The 23,879-nt window shown below is 34.6% G+C and overlaps 1 protein-coding gene across 1 annotated transcript in view; it reads right to left on the minus strand.

Moving 5' to 3' along the window:
• The window catches only part of ERCC4 (ERCC excision repair 4, endonuclease catalytic subunit), a 43,818-nt gene that overhangs the window by 11,854 nt on the left and 8,085 nt on the right, over nucleotides 1–23,879 (minus strand). The window contains exons 5-9 of the mRNA XM_007498622.3: nucleotides 11,848–12,028; nucleotides 10,641–10,769; nucleotides 6,932–7,042; nucleotides 4,607–5,180; nucleotides 815–907 (exon numbers count right to left, since the gene is read on the minus strand). Of these exons, the coding sequence (XP_007498684.2) occupies nucleotides 815–907; nucleotides 4,607–5,180; nucleotides 6,932–7,042; nucleotides 10,641–10,769; nucleotides 11,848–12,028 (1,088 nt within the window). The remainder of the gene's footprint in view (nucleotides 1–814; nucleotides 908–4,606; nucleotides 5,181–6,931; nucleotides 7,043–10,640; nucleotides 10,770–11,847; nucleotides 12,029–23,879) is intronic.

The following is a 23,879-nucleotide window of genomic DNA, read 5'->3' on the forward strand; positions in this document are numbered from 1 at the left end:
AAGCTAACATGGGTACAGATGAGATGCAGGAAAGTGATGTAAAACCATCCATATAGGGCACATCACTTCCTCTCTTCGGCCTCTTTTCCCGGAGAGGCAAATCTGGCTGGCAGTGTGCTAAGCATTCCAACATCTTGGCGAGGTGGCAGCTATTTGTCTGGGTTTTGGTGGTGAGTTTGCCCTTGAGCTAATTCAGGTTCAGGCATCTTGGCTGAGCCTCTTGGAGTTCAGGCTGATTCCTTCCTCTTTTACTCTCCAAAACTTTACCTTCTAGAGCCTCTAAACTTCCTTCCTGACACAAGCCAGGCAGGAGAAATCTTACAACTTTTCTTCTCCCTTTTTCTTAAATTTCTTTCCACTATATTAATTAAATCACCATAAATTTCCAGACTGACTTGGGTAAATTTTTTTTAATTATTTGGGATATCCATGGCAATCAATAATTAATATATTTTAGGTCACAACACTAAAATTATCCTTTACACAATTCTGGCTTTACCTTCTGATTTCTGGGAGAGATGTAAAGGGGAAAAAGAGATGTAAAACAAGAAAGAGAAAAAGAAACAGGTGCATCAACTACTATTAGGGGAAAAAAATGTCAGATTTATATTCTTAACAGAAGCTTTGCCCACTACCTTTCTCCCCCCCCTCCCCCCATTATCCAGGAAACTTAGGAAAAAAAAACAGTTTAAATATAACAATTTCTTCACCCTTATTACATGTGCATTTTAGGTTTTTCTTCTGGGAACACACCCTGGATCATTTAAGGGAACTCTTTAGTTTGTTAATTATACACTAATGTTCTATGTATTACCTAATGAGTTTCTCAAAAGCTTCTTTTTCTTTCCGTAAAGCAGTAAGATAGCGCTGTTCTTCAGTTGAACCTCCATATATAAGAAAATAAACCCTGAAAGTCAAGACAGAAGACTTCTTTAGGTCATAAAAACACAGTCCTTAATTCCAATAGGGAAGAGTTTAACTCTCAAATTTAGCAACTCAAAGTATACAAATTATTAATATTTGGCTAAGAATAAAAGGTTCCATTAAACATACTTACTAAAACTAAGCTGTTAAATTCTATCTATTAATGGTTTTATTACCTATTTTTCCCTTTGTCCAAAAAAAAAAAAAGAAATCAAATTGGGTACACAGTGAAATACAATTAGAGAAGATGAATGATTATTTCCTCAAAAATATAAGAGTCCAAAATTACTCCCTAGTGATTCACAGAAATTATATACCTTTTTCACATTTGTTTTGCATTCCTGCCAAAAAAAACCAACCCCAACTATTAAAATGTTAGATTGTGACAAAGGCCTAATTACTCAAACATATAAGGAGCTAAATCAATTGTACAAAAGAATCAAGCCACTCCCCAGTTGATAAATGGGCAAGGGACACGAATAGGCAATTTTCAGATAAAGAAATCAAAATGATTATAAGCACATGAAAAAGTGTTCTAAAATCTCTTATAATTAGAGAAATGCAATTTAAAACATCTCTGAGGTACCACTTCACATCTAGCAGATTGACTAACATGATAGGAAAGTAATAAATGTTGGAAGGGATGTGGCAAAGTTGGGACATTAATGCATTGTTGGTGGAATTGGGAATTGATCCAACTATTCTAGATGGCAATTTGGAACTATGCCCAAAGGGTGCTAAAAGACTGCCTGCTCTTTGATCCAGTCATTGCCCTGCTGAGTTTACCCCTCAAAGAGATAATAGGGAAAAAGACTTGTACTAAAATATTTATAGCCACACTCTTTGTGGTGGCAAAAAATTGGAAAATGAGGGGATGCCCTTTGATTGGGGAATGGCTAAACAAATTGTGGTATCTGTTGGTGATGGAATACTATTGTGCTAAAAGAAATAATGAACTGGAGGAATTCCAGGTGAACCGGAACGACCTTCAGGAATTGATGCAGAGTGAAAGGAGCAGAACTAGGAGAACCTTATAAATAGAGATGGATACACTGGCACAATCGAATGTAAAGAACTTCTCTACTAGCAGCAACACAATGATCCAAGATATTTCTGAGGGATTTATGGGAAAGAATGCTACCCACATCCAGAGAAAAAACTGTGGGAGTAGAAACATGGAAGAAAAAAAAAACTGCTTGATCACATGGGTCAATGGGGATATGATTGGGGATGTAGACTCTAAATGATTACCCTAGTACAAATATCAATAATATGGAAATAGGTCTTGATCAATGACACATGTAAAACCTAGTGGAACTGCATGTTGGCTATGGGAGGGAGGTGACAGAAGGGGAGGGAAAGAACATGAATTATGTAATCATGGGAAAATTCTCTTAATCAATTAAATAAAATTTTTAAAAAAGTTGTTTAGTTATGGAAACTAATCTATAAAAGATCATATGTTAGTGGAAAATAAATAAGTGAAATCTATATGATCTTTATCTCTCCAGGCTCAGGTCTTTTTTTATTGGTAAATGTCTTAACAGAAGAGATATCACATGTTTTATATAAATACAACATGTGACACACATGGACCTTATCAACTTTCACAAAATTAATTATACATATATCTTTTGGGGGGACGGTGGAGGAGAAAAGTCTACTTATTTTTGCTGCCTCTTCCCCCCCCCCTTTAGAAATGTTTCACTGATGTGCTTTTCTTCTTCAAATCATAGTTACTTCCCAATGTTTCTCCTCCCTTTATCCGCCAAACTCCCTTGTAACAAAGAGTTACAATTTGCCTCTTTTCTATTTTGTTTGTAGCTGAGATTGCTGGGAGGTGGAATCGACTATATCTCTTCTGCCCTGTGCTTCTTTTCCCCAACTTCTTAATGTTTTCCTCCCCTAATCCTACTTAAAAAAAAATTTCCCCCCCCAACTTTTGGGTTTCCTTATAAACCTTTTTCATAATGTTACTAACTGATCTAATCCAAGCAGAAGAAATCTTCAGAGTATACATACTATCACTAAGCACTATGAGAAGTGAGTGTGAAACGTTTAACTACTCACTAATTACTTTTCTCAGCTAATTCTCTGCCCAAACTTCTAATCCTGTATTACTTTTGATTCATTTCTCCTGTCTCATAAGCCAACATATGTTTATCTGAAAGGCTGCTTTAGTTATACAGCCAGAAAGGTTTCTCTTGGCTCTGTCAGTGGTTCAGAATAAGTTCAAGATAATCATTTTGCTGTTTATTTCTCTCAAAATTGGGCATCCAAGATACTATACTCATAAGCTCACAGAATCTGAGCCTATTGAAAATAACCTCAGAGGTCATCTAGTCCAACTCCTTACCAAATAAACCCCCTCTACAATGCCACTCACAAGCGACTTATCGAGCCTCTGCCTGGACATTCCTCTCTCTGGTTACAGGAATATCACCACATCAAGAAACAACTTATTCCATTTTTGACAACTCAATTTATTAGAAAGCTCTTTCTACTGAAGCAAAATGTCTCCCTATAGCAGCATTTGCAAACCTTTTGGAGATGCCCAAACTACACCTTCAAGCTGCCTGTGAGCCCCCTATATTGCCCCAAACAGTGGACTAAGGAAGTGCTCACACTGGGCTGCTGGATGGAGAGTTGGGGCATGTGAACAATGTCCTCACAGGCTGTGGAGAGGAGGAATAGAGCACCCCCTCCAGCATGCTGGGGCATGTGTGCCACGTTTTTGTCAACATAGTCCTATGGCTTCCATTCACTTGTCTAAATTCTGCTATGTAGAATCATACAGAGTAAGTCCAGTTTCCTACATGGCAGTTCTTTAAGTACTTAAAGACAAATATAATGACTTTTCTCTTCCTTAGTGCAAATTAAAAAAAAAAAAGTAGTTTTAAAACACTGAAACTATCATCAAAAGTGAGGCTGAATGTAAGCTGTATAATTTTTGGCAAAGAGTACTGGACTTACTCAAATGATTTTACATCTTAATCTTCTGATCAACAAAAATACGTGATAATGGGGTATCGAATAATTAGAAGTAATTTGCTAGGATGAGATCTAGAAAGGGCATTGGATTTAGAATCAGAAAACTTGGTTTTTAATTTCAGGTCCTGCTATTTCATATGTATGACTTTGGGCAAGCCACTTCCCATCACTGAGTGGCAGTTTCCTCATCTATAAAATGAGACAATTGAACCAAGGTTCTTCTTCCTCTTCCTACTTGCTTGGTTTTGGATTTTTGGATTTTTTTTTTTTAAACCTTACCTTCTGTCTAAGAATTGATACTGAGTATCAGTTCCAAGGCAGAAGAGTGGTAAGGTCTAGGCAATTAGGCTTAAGTGACTTGCCCAGGGTCACTCGGCTAGGAAGTGTCTGAGGCCAGATTTGAATCCAAGGACTCTTGTCTCCAGGCCAGGCTTTCTATTCATTGAGCCACCTACCTGCCCCTTCTAGAGTCTTTTTAATAAAAACTTTCTAAAGTCATAATTTCTAAATTATACAGTTTAGCAAACAAATTTTCAAATAATTTTTAAGAATGGTAACAATTATAATTAATAATAATAATTATTTAAGGAGGGGAAAAAGAACTAGTAATAACTTTGGGTTGATGCCAAAGAAGAGTAAAATTGATGGAAAAAAATCTGTAATTATACTCACAAGAATTTAATACACTTGCCTCATAGGCTTCCCAGGCCTACTTGCCCTATAAATTTCAAGCTGACGTACAAATGTCAGCTCTGCATCATATAAGACGACATATCTTGGCTCTACTTCATGTAGGACCCTGGTAAGGGCATAGGGGTCACCACAACCCAGAAGTGGATGGATGATAGTGAGGGGTTCTTTCTGGACGCCATATGCAGCATCAGATGATAAATTCATATGAAACACTTCAGGTTCTGTTTCCTTGAGGCAGCTTTCTTGGTTGATGCTTGTTTCTTTATAATCAACTTCTTCACTTTCATCCTCAATCTTTGTTATCATTTGAGCTAAAGTTAATTCTTGCTTCTTCTTTGGAGGTCTTTTGGAAGTCCTGACCTTGGCTTTTGAGACTTTGGATTCTTTGCTAGATTTCTGGTTTCCCTTAGAATTGTCTTCCTTTTTGAATTTCACCTTCACTTCTCCAGCTTTGTTATCCTTTCCAAAGGTTTTTGTATATATTTTCAATAAGAAAGCCTTTGCTCCAATAGTGATATATTCTCTAAGCTGTGCACATGTTCGATCATCACTTGCACAAATAAGTACTTGCCCTAAAGCCAAGAAAATTAAAAAAAAAATTTAACATCTCACAATCAAGAAAATAAAAAACCTACATTAATGCTTTTTAAATATATAATTTATAAATGATTTTTAATTGTTGTTGGAAGTTTGCCAATTCTTTTCATCTTAAATCTTTTGGCTAAAAGTCTAAGTTGGATATTTTTAGTGTTTTATGAAATAATACTAATATTATAAATAATATATGTTTTATTTATTAATAAACTTTTAAAAAAGAAACTTTTGTTTCCTATATTATCAATCTTTTAATCACTTATCTACCTTAGTAAAGAATAAAAAGAAAATATACATTTAACCACATTTAAAAGACTGTCTTATTTAAATTATTTTATCTACTATATTGGATAGAATCATAGTTATAATTTATACTTTTATGTCATTTACCTATAAACAAAGTTAATTTTAAACTTTTGGTTTTACAATGAAATAACACATATATTTTTATTTTCTGGATAACGAATGAATGAAAATGTACATATAAGGTGCTTAATATGTGCCAAGAACTATGCTCTGGGGATACAAAGAGAAAATCCAAATAGTCAGTGCACTCAAACAGTTCACATTCTAATTGCATAAGAGTGCATTAAAGACAGTCTGCCTTCTGGAAAGATGAAAAGGATCAGCAGTTCTCAGGGTTTGGAGGTAGCACAAATGGCAAGGTCCAGGAGTCTAGATGATACACTTGTTGGGCAGATGGAAAAGCTCAGTGGAATACAATCATAAATGATGTGGTTACAGTTATAGACTTAACGCCTAAGCTAAAGAAGTGGGTGATTTCCAATCTGGTGCTTTATTCACTTGAATAAACCAATAATTCATAGGTTTGTCTCACATAATTCAAACACACTTAAGAAAACAAACAAATGCTAGGATAGAAACTGCTTACAGATAGAACCTGTAGCTAGTTTGCTAAAGCTAACCTGAAAAAATTATTTTAAAAAAAGTCTCTTGTGTGTAATAAACAAGGATTTGAACTTGGGAAATAGTATCTGGGAAGGAAAACAAAAGGCCTTCTATGGAAGATTTTCTTTAGTACAATGAATTTTAAATCATAACAATTATATTTGGAGCAATATTATCTCATTTTCAGATACCATAAGAATGTAAGATTGTCTAATTTCAGAATTGAGAAACTATTACTAACTAGAGTAAAACCATTTAAAGACAAGAGAATCTGGTGAAACACTACATTATCATGCTCATATATTAAATTTACATGTATCTCATTCTTATTGTATTTATTATTTCTTTTGTCAACAACTCTCCTTTAAATTCAATAATGTGAATTATTGGAGAAAGGGACACCGTAAATGTGAACTTAAATAGGACTACCACCAACTTTCTATGCACATCACTGATAATTTGCAAAACAAGACTATTTCTATTTATCAGAGGCTTAAATCAAGAACATAAATACAGTACCTATAAACTAAAGTTTAATTCTTGATTTTTCTTCTGGAAAATGGGCTAGGTCTTTTTTAAAGTGAGTTCAAAAGTCCTGAAATCTCTAAAAAAATTGTCCTTCCTTCAGACAACAAATCAGGTAAAACACAGATAATTAAGCTATGGTAATAGTTACTATTGGGCAGGTTCTTCATGTCTTACATTTGGCACCTATTAACTTATTTTTCAGAAGAATAATTAAGAGTCATTTCTAAGCAATTTACCAAAATAGAATACAACTGCTTAATTCAAAAATATATATTGTTTAGTTTATTCCTACCTGGACCACCAAGAGCTTCACTGTTGTTATTTTCTGTTTCAATTTCTTTCAATACTTCAGTTAGGGCTTCCCATTTAGGATTACTTTCTAGAACTAGTTCTCTTTTCATTTCTGCAAAGCAATAAATGATAACTTTGCTTCATGTGGAAATTCTTAATGTAGTCAGTAGTTCAATTTGACAAACTGAATTATTAAATGTTATTATTGTTAAATTATCTATTAAATATTTATTGCATAAAGACCACTGTGTCAGGCATTGGCAAAGATATGAAGTGTAGATGAAACAAGGTCTCTGCTTTCATGAAGCTTAAGTTCTAATAAAGAATAAGACAAACTCAGATAATATATACATAATATTTCATGAGGAGTGTATCAGATAGGTGCAAAACAAAGTGTTACGTGATGTCTGAGGTTACTGACAGAAGTGACCAGAAGTTTTTATGAAAAGATGGCATTGGAATGGAACTATAAAGATGGGTAGAAATTCAAAAAATGAAGGACGGGAAGGTATTCAATTCAAGGCATAGTTGAAAAACCACCAGTCTGTCTGCTGTACAAGAGGAAAATATTGTTCAGTAAGACTAGGAAAGGCAGGGTGGCACCAGATTGTGGAGGGCCTTTAAATAGTAGGCAAAGGAGGTTGAACTTCATTCTGTAAACAGTAAGAACCACTGAAGATTTCTAAGTAAAGAAATGACATGACAGATCTTTGTCAGATGGGCTGCACTGAAGAATAAGAGTGAAGATAAAAAGACATCAGGGAAGAAAAGACAGGGGTCTATAATTTTGCTCACCTTCCATTTCTGCCCAGAGAATCTTATGGAGGAGAAGGGCTGGACCCAAGCCTTTCTTAGTACCCTCTGCCTGCTAGAAGGTGGGGTAGTCAAGGCTTTAGAACCTAGCCCTTGCCTAGTAACCACATCTCTGAGATTGCAATCTGCCCATTTCTACTAACCACCTCCTGTTTTTCTCACTATCCCTATATTAATCAATCACTAATTACATATATATATAGGAGGAAAACTATCATTATCACCCCTCCCCCATCCTCTTGTTCTCTCAGCCTATCTTTCTCAACCATAATCCATTCATAGCCCATTTGACCCTGTCATATCCTTTCCAGTTTGCCCTCTGGAACTTTCATTTTTCATAGCAAATAAAACTTCCCTTCAAGCTGAAATTTCTTTCATGTTCCATCTATCTACTTGCCTTTACTGAGATGTGGCTTTCCCTAGGGGATATTGCATCCTTGGCCATCCCCTCCAGCCCTGGATATTGTTGTTTGCCCTTGTTATCAAAGAGGATTTTCACAATAATTTCATAGGTTGCTGTCTTGACATATGCATGATTTAGATTTTTTAAATGAGGCATAGTTGCACAAAATTGTCAGACTCACTATCTTTTCTCATTATCAAAGTCCAGAGGCAAGGCAAAAATCAGGAGGACTGGTGATGGCCCAGAATGCAGTAGATGACCATGACATCTTCACTGTCTGAATGAGCTGGAGGCACTCCACAATGCCTGCTTCAGACATCTTCATGGCCACTGGAACGAAGTATTCTCATCTACCTATTCTTCTGGGGGAAGTTGTCACATGTTTGGTGTAGACAACCCCTAACTCACTGATGGGTTTAGCCCACCTCCCAAGGTGGCTAAAATCTCACAATTTATGGGTTCAACTATATGCTTTTTTTTATATATAGCTAGAATCTATTCCCTAAATGAATAGTCATGACAGAAAAAAATATTTTGGATATTTATAGAGGCTTTGTAACTCAAAGAGATAAAGATTATAATGAAGATATAGGAAAGGATAAAGGAATCCTTTATCCTTTAGGTCTTACAGTGTTGAGTTTTGCTCCTCTCTTATACACTTATGTATTATTTTATATTATAATTTTTTTAATATAACCTATTTTCAGAGTAGATTCCCAGCTCCATCAAGACAGGACCTATGTTTTACATAAACTTGGCTAGCACCGTGCTATGCATACATTAGATGCTTAATTAATGATTGTTGCAAACAACTAAAGTGAAGCAGCTAGATGGCACGGTGGATGCAGTGCTGGATTTGGAGTCAGGAACATGCGGGTTTAAATCCTGCTTCAAGAGAATACTTGGTGTGTGACACCAGGCAAGTCATTCAACCCTCTCAGCCTTAGTATCCTTACCTATAAATAAGGGAGGTGGACTACATAGCTTTTAAGATCCCTTACCTTTAAGCTTTAAATCTGATCTTGTAACCTTTCTTTGTACTTTAAAATTTTTGTTGATGATTTTGCTTTTGAGGATCATTCCCAGATACACACTCTCCTACTGAAGCCTTCCTTTCAACAAACAGTTGAATAAAATCAACTGACAAAATTATCAAAACTGGCAATGTATTATTATGTAATACTTAAAAATTTTTTTACAAGTACTTAAGGTACACCATGGTTCTATGAATTAGGCAGGGGGAAGTATTACACTTATTTCATATCCTGGTAAACTGATGACTAATCTAAGATATTTGAAAGTAAATTGTAGAAATAAAATGAGTATCTCTTCAGTTCCCCTAAAATACTCATGCTCTGAAACTCCTATGAAGCTAAAAAGAATTTTAAAGGTCTTGACAATGTACAAGTTTCACATATGTCAGTCATGCAGAAGTGCTGTAAAGTATGTTGTTTCAAATTAAGCATAGCATCACTATACTCCCTACCTCACAGGTTTTCTTTTTTTTTTATTATTATATTTTATTTGATCATTTCCAAGCATTATTCATTAAAGACATAGATCATTTTCTTTTCCTCTCCCCCACCCCCCATAGCCGACGCGTAAATGCACTGGGCATTACATGTTTTCTTGATTTGAACCCATTGCTATGTTGATAATATTTGCATTAGAGTGTTCATTTAGAGTCTCTCCTCTGTCATATCCCCTCAACTGTTGTATTCAGGCAGTTGCTTTTCCTTGGTGTTTCCACTCCCATAGTTTATCCTTTGCTTATGAATAGTGTTTTTTTCTCCTGGATCCCTGCAAGTTGTTCAGGGACATTACACCGCCACTAATGGAGAAGTCCATTACGTTCGATTATACCACAGTGTATTAGTCTCTGTGTACAATGTTCTCCTGGTTCTGCTCCTCTTGCTCTGCATCACTTCCTGGCCTCACAGGTTTTTATGAAGAAAGCACTTTGAAAATCCTGAAGTAATAATATAAGCATCAAGGGAATGGATAAAGTACTGGCCTCAGAATCAGGATATGAATGGGGATCCTGCCTCAGTCACTTACTAGTTGAGTAGCCCTGGGAAAATTATTTGATCTCTCTCAGGTTATGCTGGAAAATGAGGATAATAATAGCATCTACCTCACAGAATTTTGAGCATCAAATGAGAATATATAAATATATGTAATGTTTTACAAATGGCAAAGCATAGATGAAATGCTAAGAAACTTGAAAAAAATTTCGTATTTATGATTTCAGTTGTTTTCAGCAAACAACAGTGTAAATAAAGTCTACTTTTGATTTCTGCAGAGAATTTACTTTTAGAAGCATATACAAAGGGGGTAGCTATTGGCTCGATGGATATTTCCTAGATGTATGACCCTGGGCAAGTTACTTAACCCTAACTGCCTAGCTCTTGCTGCTTTTCTGACTTGGAACTGATATTTAGTATTGAATCTAAGACATTAGAGGTTTCAAAAAGAAAAAAAGCATATACAATACCTTGGTTTTCTTTTATGTTTGTTTTTTCAGTCATTTTGCACTTTTTATTCATTCTGGTATCTGCAATGTGATAAACCCTGGCTCGAGCATTTACAAACATAGTAGTACTAGAGTCAAGGAACAGCCACCCTAAAGAGAAAAGAGAGCCTGACATTTTCGATTTATATCTTACATTTACAAGACACTTTTACCTTCCATAATTTTCTTTTGTTTTATGATATATAGTTAACTCCCAAAGTTGAAGAGATACATATAAATAGCTAACATTCCACTATCCTGAAGCTACTACTGCCATCAGTCTTCAATATTTGATCAGCCCTTTGTGCTTTAGGGCCCCAGTGATTTTGCTGGTTCTGTATCTTTCTATATTCAGAATATCATTGCAAGAGCTTCCCCTCCTCTTCACCAAAATACCAGTGTAATAGGCTAAAAACTTACTCCACAACATCTGTGGTAACTACAGCTTTTGCCCCTTCCTTTCTTTAGTCCCTGCCTCCCAGTTAGTGGAGGTGCCATGGCAAAAGCCAGTGAAGAGAGAGACATATTCCTGGTGCCTTAGGTTGGAATTTTTGTTTTCCCTATTAAAAAAAATGCTATAAATAATACTTAGGAACAAATGAGATAATGTTTATGTATATATAATATATGTATCTCTTAACTATATATATATATGTGAATACATACATACACATCTTAACTACAAAGCACAATAAAAATACTACCACAGAAATATTATTAAGTTCTACAACATTATTAAAATTATTGCATATCTACCTTATCTGTTAAGTAGACTACTGGGGGCTAGAATGCGATCTAAACCACAATTTACAAATATTATTCCTATTTGAAAATTCACTGTGCTAAAAAATAAAAAGTCTACTTATAAAAATAAAAGAATTTTGGGAACAAAACCATTTTGTAAGTTGGGGACTATTTGTACTATACTTACATAGTCTTTTCTGGGAATAAAATGTTAGATTCTGACGTGAATATTTAGTATTGCACAGAACAGAAGTTAAGTAGGAGGAAACATTAACCATCAACAAAACCTACATCCTTATGCTTTGAATCTAATTTAAAGTCTTAGAACATTATGTGGGTTCAATATAACATTCCTTTCTTTTCCCCTCTCTTCCTTGAATAGGCAAAGCTCAATCTTTTGGTTCTATTCTCAAAATAAAGAATATTAATAATTTTCATTTCCCACCTGAATTCTGGCCAAATGCTTTCTCAGTTGTTCTCAAAGATTCCAGAAGATTAAGAAATGTGACACAGTCATACTGAGAGAGATATTGTAGCAAAGTACGTAGTATCTTCAAATCTTGCACTAAAGATTTAGTCTTTGCTCCAAGTTGGTGCCACAGAGGATCTAAATAGTGACGAATTGTCTAAAAATAAAAATGAAAATTTGTATGGTTGCTAAAGTATGTTCAACATAACTTTTAGAAAACATTATGACCAAGGAAGCACAAATCCATCTTACTTCATAAGCTTTTATGAATTTTTTTGTTTCAAAAGTAATAAATAACATTATTCATCTTGGTTGTTTACCTAATGATCAAAATAAGTGATATCACAGAGAGTAAATTATTAAACATATACACAAATGAAGGGGAGAAGAGGAATTAAACAATCTAAAAATCATTATTTAGTTTAGAATATCCTTTTTTTAAAGCTTAGAATATACTAAAGGGAAAAATTAGTCAAAACATAAACATTTATGATGCTTGTACACTGACAACTTTGGACATGGACCCTCCTGGCTTGGGAATTCTACTGAAGATTTAGAACTGGGCTAGGCAGTACCAGATCTTAAACTGTACTATAAAGCAGTGATCATCAAAGCAATATGGTACTGGCTAAGAGACAGAAAGGTGGATCAATGGAATATACTGGGGTAAATGACCTCAGCAAGCTAATGTTTGATAAACCCAAAGATCCCAGCTTTTGGGACAAGAACTCACTGTTTGATAAAAACTGCTGGGAAAATTGAAAAACAGTATGGGAAAATCAGATTTAGATCAACATCTTATACCCTATACCAAGATAATTCAAAATGGGTAAAGGACAAATATAGAGTGAAATCATAAATAAATTAGGTGAACATAGAATAGTATACCTGTCAGATCTGTGGGAAAGAAAGGAATTGAAGAGCAAGCAAGAGATAGAGAACAATACAAAATATAAAATGAATAACTTTGATTATTTCAAATTAAAAAGTTTTTGTACAAAATCAACCAAAATTAGAAGGAAAGCAACAAAGTGGGAAAAAATTTTTTTTATAACAAAACTCTCTGAAAAAGGTTTAATTTCCCAAATATAAAAGGAAGTAAGTAAAAATTACAAAAAATCAAGTCATTCCCCAATTGACAAATGGTCAAGGAAAATAAAAAGGCAGTTTTCAGATGAAGAAATAAAAATTATCAATAATCACATGAAAGTGTTCTAAATCTCTCCTGATTAGAGAAATGCAAATCAAAACAACATTGAGGTACCACGTCACACCTAGCATCTTGGCCAATATGGCAGCAAAGAAAAGTGATAAAGGTTGGAGGGGATGTGACAAAATTGGAACACTAATACACTGCTGGTAGAATTGTGAATTGGTCCAACCATTTTGGAGGGCAATTTCGAATTATGTCCAAAGGGCTTTAAAAGATTGCCTGCCCTTTATTTGGAACTATGCCCAAAAGGTGCTAAAAGACTGTCTGTCCTTTGATCCAGCCATAGTACTGCTGGGTCTGTACCCCAAAGAAATAAGGAAAAAGACTTGTACAAAAATATTCATAGCTGCGCTCTTTGTGGTGGCAAAAAATTGGAAAATGAGGGGATGCCCTCCAATTGGGGAATGGCTGAATAAATTGTGGTACATGTTGGTGATGGAATACTATTGTGCTCAAAGGAATAATGAACTGGAGGAATTCCATGGGAACTGGAATGACCTCCAGGAATTGATGCAGAGTGAGAGGTACAATTGAATGTAATGGACACTTCTCCATTACTGCCAATGCAATGATCCTGGACAACTCAGAGGGATTTACAAGAAAGAGTACTATCCACATTCAGAGGAAAAACTGTTGAAGCAGAAACACAGAAGAAAAACAACTGCTTGATTACATGGGTCAATGGGGATATGATTGGGGATATAGACTCTAAATGATCATCCTAGTGCAAACATCAACAGCATGGAAATGGGATTTGATCAAGGACACATGTAAAACCCAATGGAATTGCGTATCGACTATGGGAAGGGGCAGGGGGAGGGGAGGGAGGGAAAGAATATGATTCTTGTAACCAAGGAATATGTTCTAAACTGACTAATTAAATAAAATTTTCAAAAAAAAAAAAGATTGCCTGCCCTTTGATCTAGTCATACCACTGCTGGGTTTGTACCCCAAAGAGATAATAAAGAAAAATACTTGTACAAAAATATTCATAGCTGCACTCTTTGTGGTGGCAAAGAATTGAAAAATGAGGGGGTGCCCATAGATTGGGGAATGGCTGAACAAACTGTGCTATTTGATGGTGATGGAATACTATTGTGCTTAAAGGAATGATGAACTACTTGATTTCTATATGATTTGGAAAGATCTCCAGGAATTGATGTAGAGTGAAAAGAGCAGAACCAGGAGAACATTGTACACAGAGACTGATATTCTGTGGTACAATCGAATGTAATAGACTTTTCTACTAGCAGCAATGCAATAATCCAGGACAATCCCAAGGAACTCATAAGAAAGAAGGTTATCCAGATCCAGAGAAAAGAATTGTGGGAGTAGAAATGCAGAAGAAAAACATATGCTCTAAACAATCACTCTAGTGCAAATATTAATAATATGGAAATCGGTCTTGACCAATGATACATGTAAAACCAAGTGGAATTGCTCCTTGGCTACGGGGTGGGGGCGTGTGTGTGTGTGTGTGGAGGGAAGGAAAGAACCTGAATCATGTAATCATGGAAAAATATTCGAAATTAATTAATAAACTTAATTAAAAAAAACAGGATCGATCATGTGGTTTGATGGGGATATGACTGGGGTTTGGTGTTAAAAGATCGCTCTATTGCAAATATGAATAACAAGGAAGTAGATTTTGAACAATGGTACATGTATAACCCAGTGGAATAGCTTGTCAGCTCTGGGAGAGGGGAGGGAAGAGGGATGGGGAAAATCATGAATCATGTAACCATGGAAAATTTTTCTAAATAAATAAAGAACTGTGCTAGGCAATGAAAAAAATAAAAAAAATGCAGAGGCCAAAAGGTATATTATTTGAGCATAATGACAACTGTGGTATTTACTGTATTTCTATTTAAAATTAAAAGTTTTTATATTTCATTTATATATGTATAATTTTCACATAACATATACCTATTTTATTTAATATGGGTGACATATACTGGAAAGTATTAACTAAGAAATGGGCAATTTAGAAAACTTAATGTCTACAAATTCTAAAGAGTTATTTTCAAAATGATCTCCTTTAGAAAAATAAGAACATAGATTTGGAGTTGGAAATGACCTTACAGTAGATATAATAGAACTTGCTGATTTTACAGATATGGACAGGGTCATAGGCTTCATTCACCCATTGTCCATGAGCAGAATGCTTGACCATATTTGGGCAGAAGGATATCAAAGATAGAAAGATGCCTTGAAGACATATTTCTCATTTTCAACTATCCTAGGATTGGTGGTTTACTACTGTGGTGGAATCTTGAATGATGTAATATTTAGGGTACAAAAGGGGAGAAAACTCATTCAATTGTCTTAGGTGGGAAGAAACCTAATGTGACCCAGCTTTGCTAAGAAACACCAATCTCTCTCGATAAACCTGTTACTGGCTTGGAGCTTTGCCTATTTGTTTTCTTTCAGACTGGCTGAAAAATATTTGCCATGGTAATCTCCCACTTCTCTGCCATGAGGATAGATTATCTCTTTTCTAGCCCTTTCACTTGTACGGTTACTCAAAAGAAAATAATTTCCAGTGATCTTTTCAATTACACTGCTCTACTCATTTTGTTCTATCTTCTTTTGGTTCTGATTATATTACTTTGTATCAATTAATAGAAATCTTGTTTTTCAAAAATTCCTCTCATTCATCATCAATAGTATGGGATTACATTTTTAACCATTCCATAACTGATGGGCAATTTATTTTCAGTTCTTTGCCAGCACAAAATGTGCTATTAATAGTTTAGTCATGACTTTTATGTAGTACAATAATTCTTAAATTGTTTATCTGAAATCTATTTTCCAGGTCAGTTGTTTCCAGTTGACCAATTTTGCTTGGTAAACTATTATTTTCTTTTTGCATTACTTTCATTTCTTTTTCCCATTTTTCTTCAACCTGTCCTTTGATTTTTGAATTCCTTTTTTGAGTTCTTCCAGAGCTTGATATTAATTCCTGTGTGTGTTTTAAGTTTTGCTTATATTTGCATAGATCTCACGATCCCCTGTAGGTTCTTCTCTTTGTCCCCATAGAGATTTTTGAGGGTTAAGTATTTTTTCTGCTGTTTGCTCATTTTCCTAGCCTTTTTTGGGGGAAGCTTATGGACGGGTAATTCTGTAAGCTGCATGCTAATTTTGTCTCCTATAGTGCTATGAACTTCCGGACCTCACTGAAGGTTGGGGTCAGGGCCTGAGACTTTAAGGATGTGGATCTTTTCTTTTGTTGATATACCCCAGGACCCAGGATATCAAAGTTGGTCTATGTCCAGATTTGGAATCTGGTGGGGGTGGGGGGATGGTTGGATAATACTCTTCTGTATGCAGTTTTGCTTCCAGTTCCCCCTTAACCTGTGAAAATCAACTCTTCTCTGCCTACCTTTCAAGTTCTGTTCAGCGGGAGAGCCCCCCTCTCTCTGAGTTGCTATTGAATTCTGATACATGTAATTTTGAAGAGCTTTTTAAAGATTGGTTTAGAAAGATAGAATGGTTTCGGCTTTTGTAGCTATTAAGCTGCCATTCTGGCTCCACCCCAATATTTTGATATATAGTGGATCACTGTTTTCTTTTGGACTGCCTTAAAGTATATACCCAAGAGTAAAATTTTTAAGCTACAGTTTAGTTACTTTCCTTCCATAATTCTAAATTGAAAGTCAGAATTGTATAATTTCACAGTGTTACCAATGGTGCACTATGCCTGTTTCCTCAAAGCCTCTCTAATACTGAATGTTTCCATCCTTTTTCATCTTTATAAATTTGCACTTGAGGTTAAGAATTATAATTATTATAATTTGTGATAATTTTGTGATAAATTTAAGATTTATGGTTTCTAAAATACATTTCAAAACTTTCTGTTCAAAAAGACTCTGAACTCTATCATGCTCCAGAACCTTCTTTTCCTGGAAACTCACTCCAGTATTTTAATTCCTACTGTGTAAGTACTGCTAGCTCTTGTGGCCTTTCCCTTTGATTTCTCAACATGCTGCACTCCAGTCTTTTCTAGTATTCCCTTATTAAATACTCCCATCTTTCTGGGCTCCCATCTCTGCCCCTTCCAGCTTCCTTTTACGTGTTGTTTTTTTCCTCATTAGAATGTAAAATCTTTTGAGAGTAAGGACTGCTTTTTTTGCATATAGTTCTGTTCCTAATACTTAGCATAGTACCTGGCATATATGAAGAAAGAAAAACCTGTTGGCTGACTAAAAGGAACCTGATTTTATTCTCTTCTAATTTTTTAAAGCAAGACATGTCATTTTTTATGTTATACTATATATTGTATAAAATGTTGGTCTAAAACCAATTGATGACAAAGGGCTCCCATTTTTTCTAGTTTTTTTTTCCCCATCAAATAGAGTGTCCTCCAAATTTCTGTAATTCATATTCCAAGGTTTATCAAATATTGGATTATTATTTGTAATTGTTTCTTTTTCTTATCTAATTTGTTCCAATGACTAATTAAAAAAACTCACTAGCATAGTTTTGATGACTTTATATGATGAGATCCTAGGCTTTTTGTTTTTTAAAATGAATCTTATTAATTACTTCCAAAAAGGTAACATCTTGGTAATTTGATTGCTGTAACACCGAATATGCAAATTAGGCAGTATTTTCATTTTTTAAATGACAAAGTCTAATTATAGCTGAGAATATTTCAATATTTAAAATTCTTTATTTTGATTGATAAGTTTTAAAGTTAGTATAGTATATGTCTTAATAGATTGACTAAGATGCTTTATTAATTTTGTAATTATTTTGAAATTTTCCCTAGTTATATTACAGAGAAATACTTTTCTGTGGATTTTGTATTCTTTAACTCAGATTTAACTATTTATTTATTTAACTATTTATTTATTTATTTATTTATTTATTTAACTATTAATTATTTCAACCAGTTCTATCACTGATCCTTCCATGTTCTCTAAGTTAAAACAGGGATAATTTTGTTGTCCTTGCTGAAGCCTATACATTTAGTTTTGTTCTCATTTTATTGTTATGGTTAGTATTTCTAGAAATAGATACACTTATAATAGGGAAAGGGAGTGCCATGGCTTTATTCCTATTCACTTTGGGAAATCTTCAAATGTTTCTTTGTGGCAAACATTGGTGGCTCTTAGTTTTAAATATATATGTGTTTAATTAATTAGATCAAAGAATGGCCTATCCATTAATATGCTTTTAGAGTTTCTTTGTGTAATTATTCTTTTTGTTACCATTGTTCTTTAGAGAATTGGTTCTGCTAGTTATTTTTTGAATGCTAAAACACCTTGCATTTTTGTTATGATTTAGTTATAGGAAATTATTATCTAAATATAATTCTGTTGTCTCCTTGTAAGATTTCATCTAGAATTTTTTTTGTATAAAAATTCAGTAGGGAATTTAGAACATAGATTTCTTTCCCTGATTTCTCTCTCCCTTATTTAAATATCAGGACCATATTTTTCTCATAAAAGCAATTTGGTAGACTGACCTCTATCTCTATAGTTGAGAATAAATTTTGGTCTACAGATATTAATTGCTCTTTACCTATTTGATAGAATTAATTCATATGAACATTTGGCCCAGAGTTTTTTCCTTTTGACATTTCCTTTACAGATTCCTTAATTTTTAATTCTTGTATTAGATTAAGATCTCTTTTTTGTGTTTTGTTTGGTTTTCATCTTTGTAAGTACTGATTTTTTTAGATTTCCCTATTTTTCTTGCATATAATTATGCTACTAGTTTCTTATATTTTTAAATTTTCATCTTTGTTGTGAAATCATCTTGGCTATTATCATCATCATTATTATTATTTTAAGCCCTTACTTTCTACTTCAGAATCAATAGTATGTATTGGTTGCAAGGCAGAAGAGCGGTAAGGGCTAGGCAATGGGGGTTAAGTGACTTGCTCAGGGTCACACAGTTAGGAAGTGTCTGAGGCCAGATTTGAACCAAGGACCTCCCATCTCTAGGCCTAGCACTCACCTTGGCTATCTTTTATTTTGATAATTTGATTTTTCTCTTTTTTTTTTTGATTAGTCAGACTAGTAGTTTATTAATTTTTTTAACCTTAAAAAAAAAAAAAGACAGCTTGGAGTCAAGCCAAGATTGTGGATTAGGTGGTCACCTAGCTGAATTCTCTCAACATTCCCCTCCAAAAAACTTTAAAATAGCACCTCAAATCAAATTTTGGAGCAGCAGAACCAACAAACAGTTGATGTGAATAATTTTTCTGACCTAAGGAAACATAAGGGGTCATTAGGAGAAGTCTTTGGCACCAGAGTGGAGGCTTGCCCAGAGCCTACACATGCAGTGGTAGCAACAGTCATCACAGCAGAAGCATGAGCTTCTGGAATGCTCAGCATAAAGATGGTAAGTGGGTCAAGAGGTTAAACAAATGGTCCAAAAAAGATAATAGGGGACCTTTGAGGGCACTGGGTACAGCTGATGCTGATTTACAACTTGACTGTCCATATACATTTCTGAGCTATAGTTCCAGATTGGAGAGAAGTGCTGAAAGGGGCTCTAGTCTGAGTTCCAAGGCAAAGAGAGCAGTACTACTTGTGGCTGCAGGGGACCAGGGGTCTTTTCCTGGGTAAAGACCAGAGCAAAGACTAGGAGAGCAGTCACCATACCTCTCCCAGGACCACACCCCCTTGGAAGCACCCAAAACTTGGAGGCTTCTAAGAACTAACTCTGAAAACAACACAAAACCCCCTGAAGCTTGGGACAGTGTGTCCCCACTCCTGGGTGAGCAGTTTTCAACTTCAGCATAAAGTTCAAAGTCAGGAAATAGGTTAGAAAAATGAGCAAGAAACCACAACAAAAAATGACCATAATAAAGCTCCTATGGTGGCAAGGAAGACCAAGACATAAACTCATAAGGGCATGATAATGTGAAAACAGTCTCAAAAAACCAAAGCTTCACAGAAAAATACTAATTATACCCAAACCCAACAAGAATTCCTGGAAGAGTTAAAGAAATGAGTGGTAGAGGAAAAACTGGAGTGATGCAAAGAAATGAGTAAGAGAATTAACAGGTTAGTAAAAGAAGGATTGCAATCCTTACAGGGGATTAGAGGGAAAATGATATTTAATGAAATTGAGGATTTTCAAGCATTTCTGATAATTTTAAATTTAAACATAAGTCTCAAGAGAAGCATTAAAAAGTAAACCTGAAAGAATAATCAAATGGGACTCAATAAAGTTAAATTGTTCTCATTCCTAAACAGGAAGATGATACATGTTAACTACTAAGAATTTTATGATTAATTAGGCAGTTAAAAGGAGTTTACATAGATACAGAGTATGGGTGTGAACAGATTATGTTGGAATGACCTTTCAAAAAATGAAGAGGTGAGAAAGAGGGATGCACTGGGAGAAGGAGGAAGGGAAAGGTAAAATGGTGAAAATTTTCTCATATAAAGAAGGCACATAAGGAAAAATTTTTATAATGAAAAGGAAAATGGGGTGGTAGACAGTGCTTGAACCTCACTTACTAGAACTGTTTCAAAGCAGGAAGAATATATATTTGCACTCAGTTATGCAAAGAAATGTAATTTACTCAATAGGAAAAGTAGAAGAAGGCAATAAGAGATAATGAAAAAAGAGGGAAGATTAAGGGAAACAAGTGGTTAGAAGCAAAATAGGCTTTTTGAGGAAGGATAGGATAAAAAGGGAGGAAGAAACAGAAGAAAATTGAGATGTACAAAAATACACAATTAGTAATCATAGCTGTGAATGAGATGAGCACATAAAATTGAAGCAAATAGTAGAATAGATTAGAAACCAGAATCCAACACTCTGTTTTTTAACAAGGGACACAGTTGAAACAAGAAAGACACCCACAGAAATTAAAAAAAAAAAGACTGGAGCAGAATCTAATATGCTTAAGATGAAATTAAAAAAAGGCAGGGGTAGCAATTATGACCTTAGAAAAGCAAAAGAAAGCCAGACCTAATTAAAAGAGATAAATAGGGAAACTACTGCTAAAAAGTACCACTGATAATGAAGTAATACAAAACATTTTTATAGGAACTTTCTTTGATAAAGATTTCAACTGAGTCAAATTTCTAAAAATAAGAGCCATTCCCTAATTGTTAAATGATCAAAGGACAAAACAGGTAGTTTTCTGATGAAGAAAAAAAAAACTACAATCATATGAAAAAATACTCAAAATTACTTTAGTGTGAATTTTAGATTTACTCCACCCTGCTTAGTCTTTAGAACTCTAGCAACCAAGGAATGTATACACCCCTTCTTAAGGATTAAGTGTTGGGGAGGAAGGTCTATGACCAGCATGTGCTACCAAGTGACAAATCAGAAACAACTGACAGACCCCCTGGGCTTAAGCTACCATTGGTACATGTGAGACACAGGAAGTGATGTAAATAACTGCGTATATAATTTGCATCACTTCCTGTGAGCTCTCTCACTCTGGGCAGCCTTTGGCTCTAGTGTAGTTTAGATGAGGCATCTTCCCTGAGCGACCTTGGTGAGTGGTAAGGCTGATTCGTCCTTTCCTTGACCTCCTGAAAAGCACTATCCTCCTAGGAGGCCTCTCATCTTGGAGGAGGTCTCGTGGCTGGAAGCCAAGCTAGATTTAATCTTCTGAGAAGGCCCCTTGGTTAAGGCCTCTGAACTTCCCTTGGTTTAGGCTAGGCCAGAGAAATCTTATACCTTTTCCTCTCTCTCTCTCCTTAATTTCTTCCTAATATTGTAATTAAACCACCATAAAAATCCCAACTGACTTGAACATATTATTGGGATTGAAATTAAATCCTTGGCAACCACTAATATAATATATTCAGTCAACAACACTAATTTTACCCATAACAATTGATTAGAGAAATGCAAATTAAAGCAACTCTTGAGGTACCACCATACAACTATCAGAAATAATAAATGCTAGAGGGGAAGGGGGAAAAATAAGTATACCAATCAACTGTTTGTGGAATAGGGAAACTAGTACAACCATTTTGGAGAACAATTTTGGAACTATGTCCAAAGGGCTAGAAAACTATCATATTCTTTGACTCAACAATACCACTACTGGGTCTGCATCCCAAAGAGATCAAAGAAAAAGGAAAATGATCTCTATGTACAAAAGTTTTTATAGTGTTTCTTTTTGGGGTGGCAAAGAATTGGAAATTAAAGGGATACTTATCAATTGAGGAAAGGCTAAAAAAAATTGTGGTATATGATTGTGATGGGGAAATGATGAGGGGAGTGTTTTCAGAAGAATGTGGCAAGCACTATATGCTTTGATCAAAGTGAGGTGAGAAGAATTGGGAAATCATAGTGCACAGTAACAGCAATGTGATAATGATCAACTATGAAGGCTTGGCTACTCTAATCCATAAAACAATCCAAGACAATTCCAAAGGACTCTTGTAGAAAAATTGCTCTCTCTTTTCAGAGTTGAACACTTACTGCAAATTAAAGTATGTACTTTTCTCACTTTATTTCTCTTGCTTTTATTTAATGGGTAATGTGGAAATGTTTTGCATGATTTCACTTGTATAACATATCATATTGCTTGCCTTCTCAGTGGGTGTGGAAGGGAGTGGGAAGGAGGAAGAAAATTTGCAACTCAAAATTTAAAAAGAAAAGAATGCTAAAAATAATAAATTAAAATGTAAAAAACCCCAGTTTTTGTATTGGCTCTACAGTAACTTTTGTTTCAAATTTTCTCTATTTTTCTTCTAATTTTAAAGATCCTTTTAATATTTGTTTAAAAGTTGTTTATTTTCTCATCTGTTAGTATGGACTTTAAGAGACATGAATTTTCCTGAGGCCTACTATAATTTTGTCTTAACAGTTTTGGTATGCTTTACTGTTACTATCTTTTTTTTTTAATTGTTTCTTTGATTAGTTCTTTGATATAATCATTCAAGATATCATTATTTACTCTCCATTTCAGTCTGTATCTTTTGTTCATATTTCCTTTTAAAAAAGTTATTCATTTGCTTGTGCTTTGATTTGTAAAGGATGTATTTATTATAGATGCTTTTTAAGATTTATGATTAATTAATACTCTAGAACATGATCAGTTTTTGCAAAAATTCTGTAGGATACCTAGATGTGTCTTTAATATTCCCCTTCAGAAGTAATTTTGTTCTATGCTCTCATTTTCATTGTATGTTTTAAACTGTCTCTTATATGAAATAAATTGTTGCTTTCCCCCTTATCTCTTCTATTCTTTTTTACATTTCTTGGGAAATTTACCCTAATCACGTTTAATGTCATAATTATTACATTTTTCTTACATTAACTTATATAAATATGTGTGGAATGGCATAATGGATAGAGTTGGCCTGGGATTTAAGAAGACCTAGGTTCAACGCCTGCCTGACTCATATTGGCTGTTTGACACCAATCAAATTATTTATTTTCTTGGTACCCCAAGCAACTCTCTAAGACTATATAAGGAATAAATCTTTATTGGAAGAGAAACTTCCACACCAGAAGTTCACTATGCTTTTGAAATCACAGGTCTAAAAAATATTGAGTTTTACACACACACACACACACACACACACACACACACACACACACACACACTCACTCACTCACTCACTCACTCCATCAATTTACCTCCTCTTTTAAGCTAGCATTAGTCTCTGTCATTTGTTTTGCTTATACTAATTTGAACCTAGTGTCTTCCTAGTTCCCAATTAAAATTTCAACTTCTTCAAGAATATTTTTCCTATTCTTAATGCTAGTCCTTTCCCCTCAGAGGGAAGATAATCTGTAATTATTATCTATAATTAATCATATATCTTTGTACATAATTTTTTTGTATGTTGTCTCACCC

Source organism: Monodelphis domestica, chromosome 7, assembly GCF_027887165.1.
Source record: "Monodelphis domestica isolate mMonDom1 chromosome 7, mMonDom1.pri, whole genome shotgun sequence".
Lineage (NCBI taxonomy): Eukaryota > Metazoa > Chordata > Mammalia > Didelphimorphia > Didelphidae > Monodelphis > Monodelphis domestica.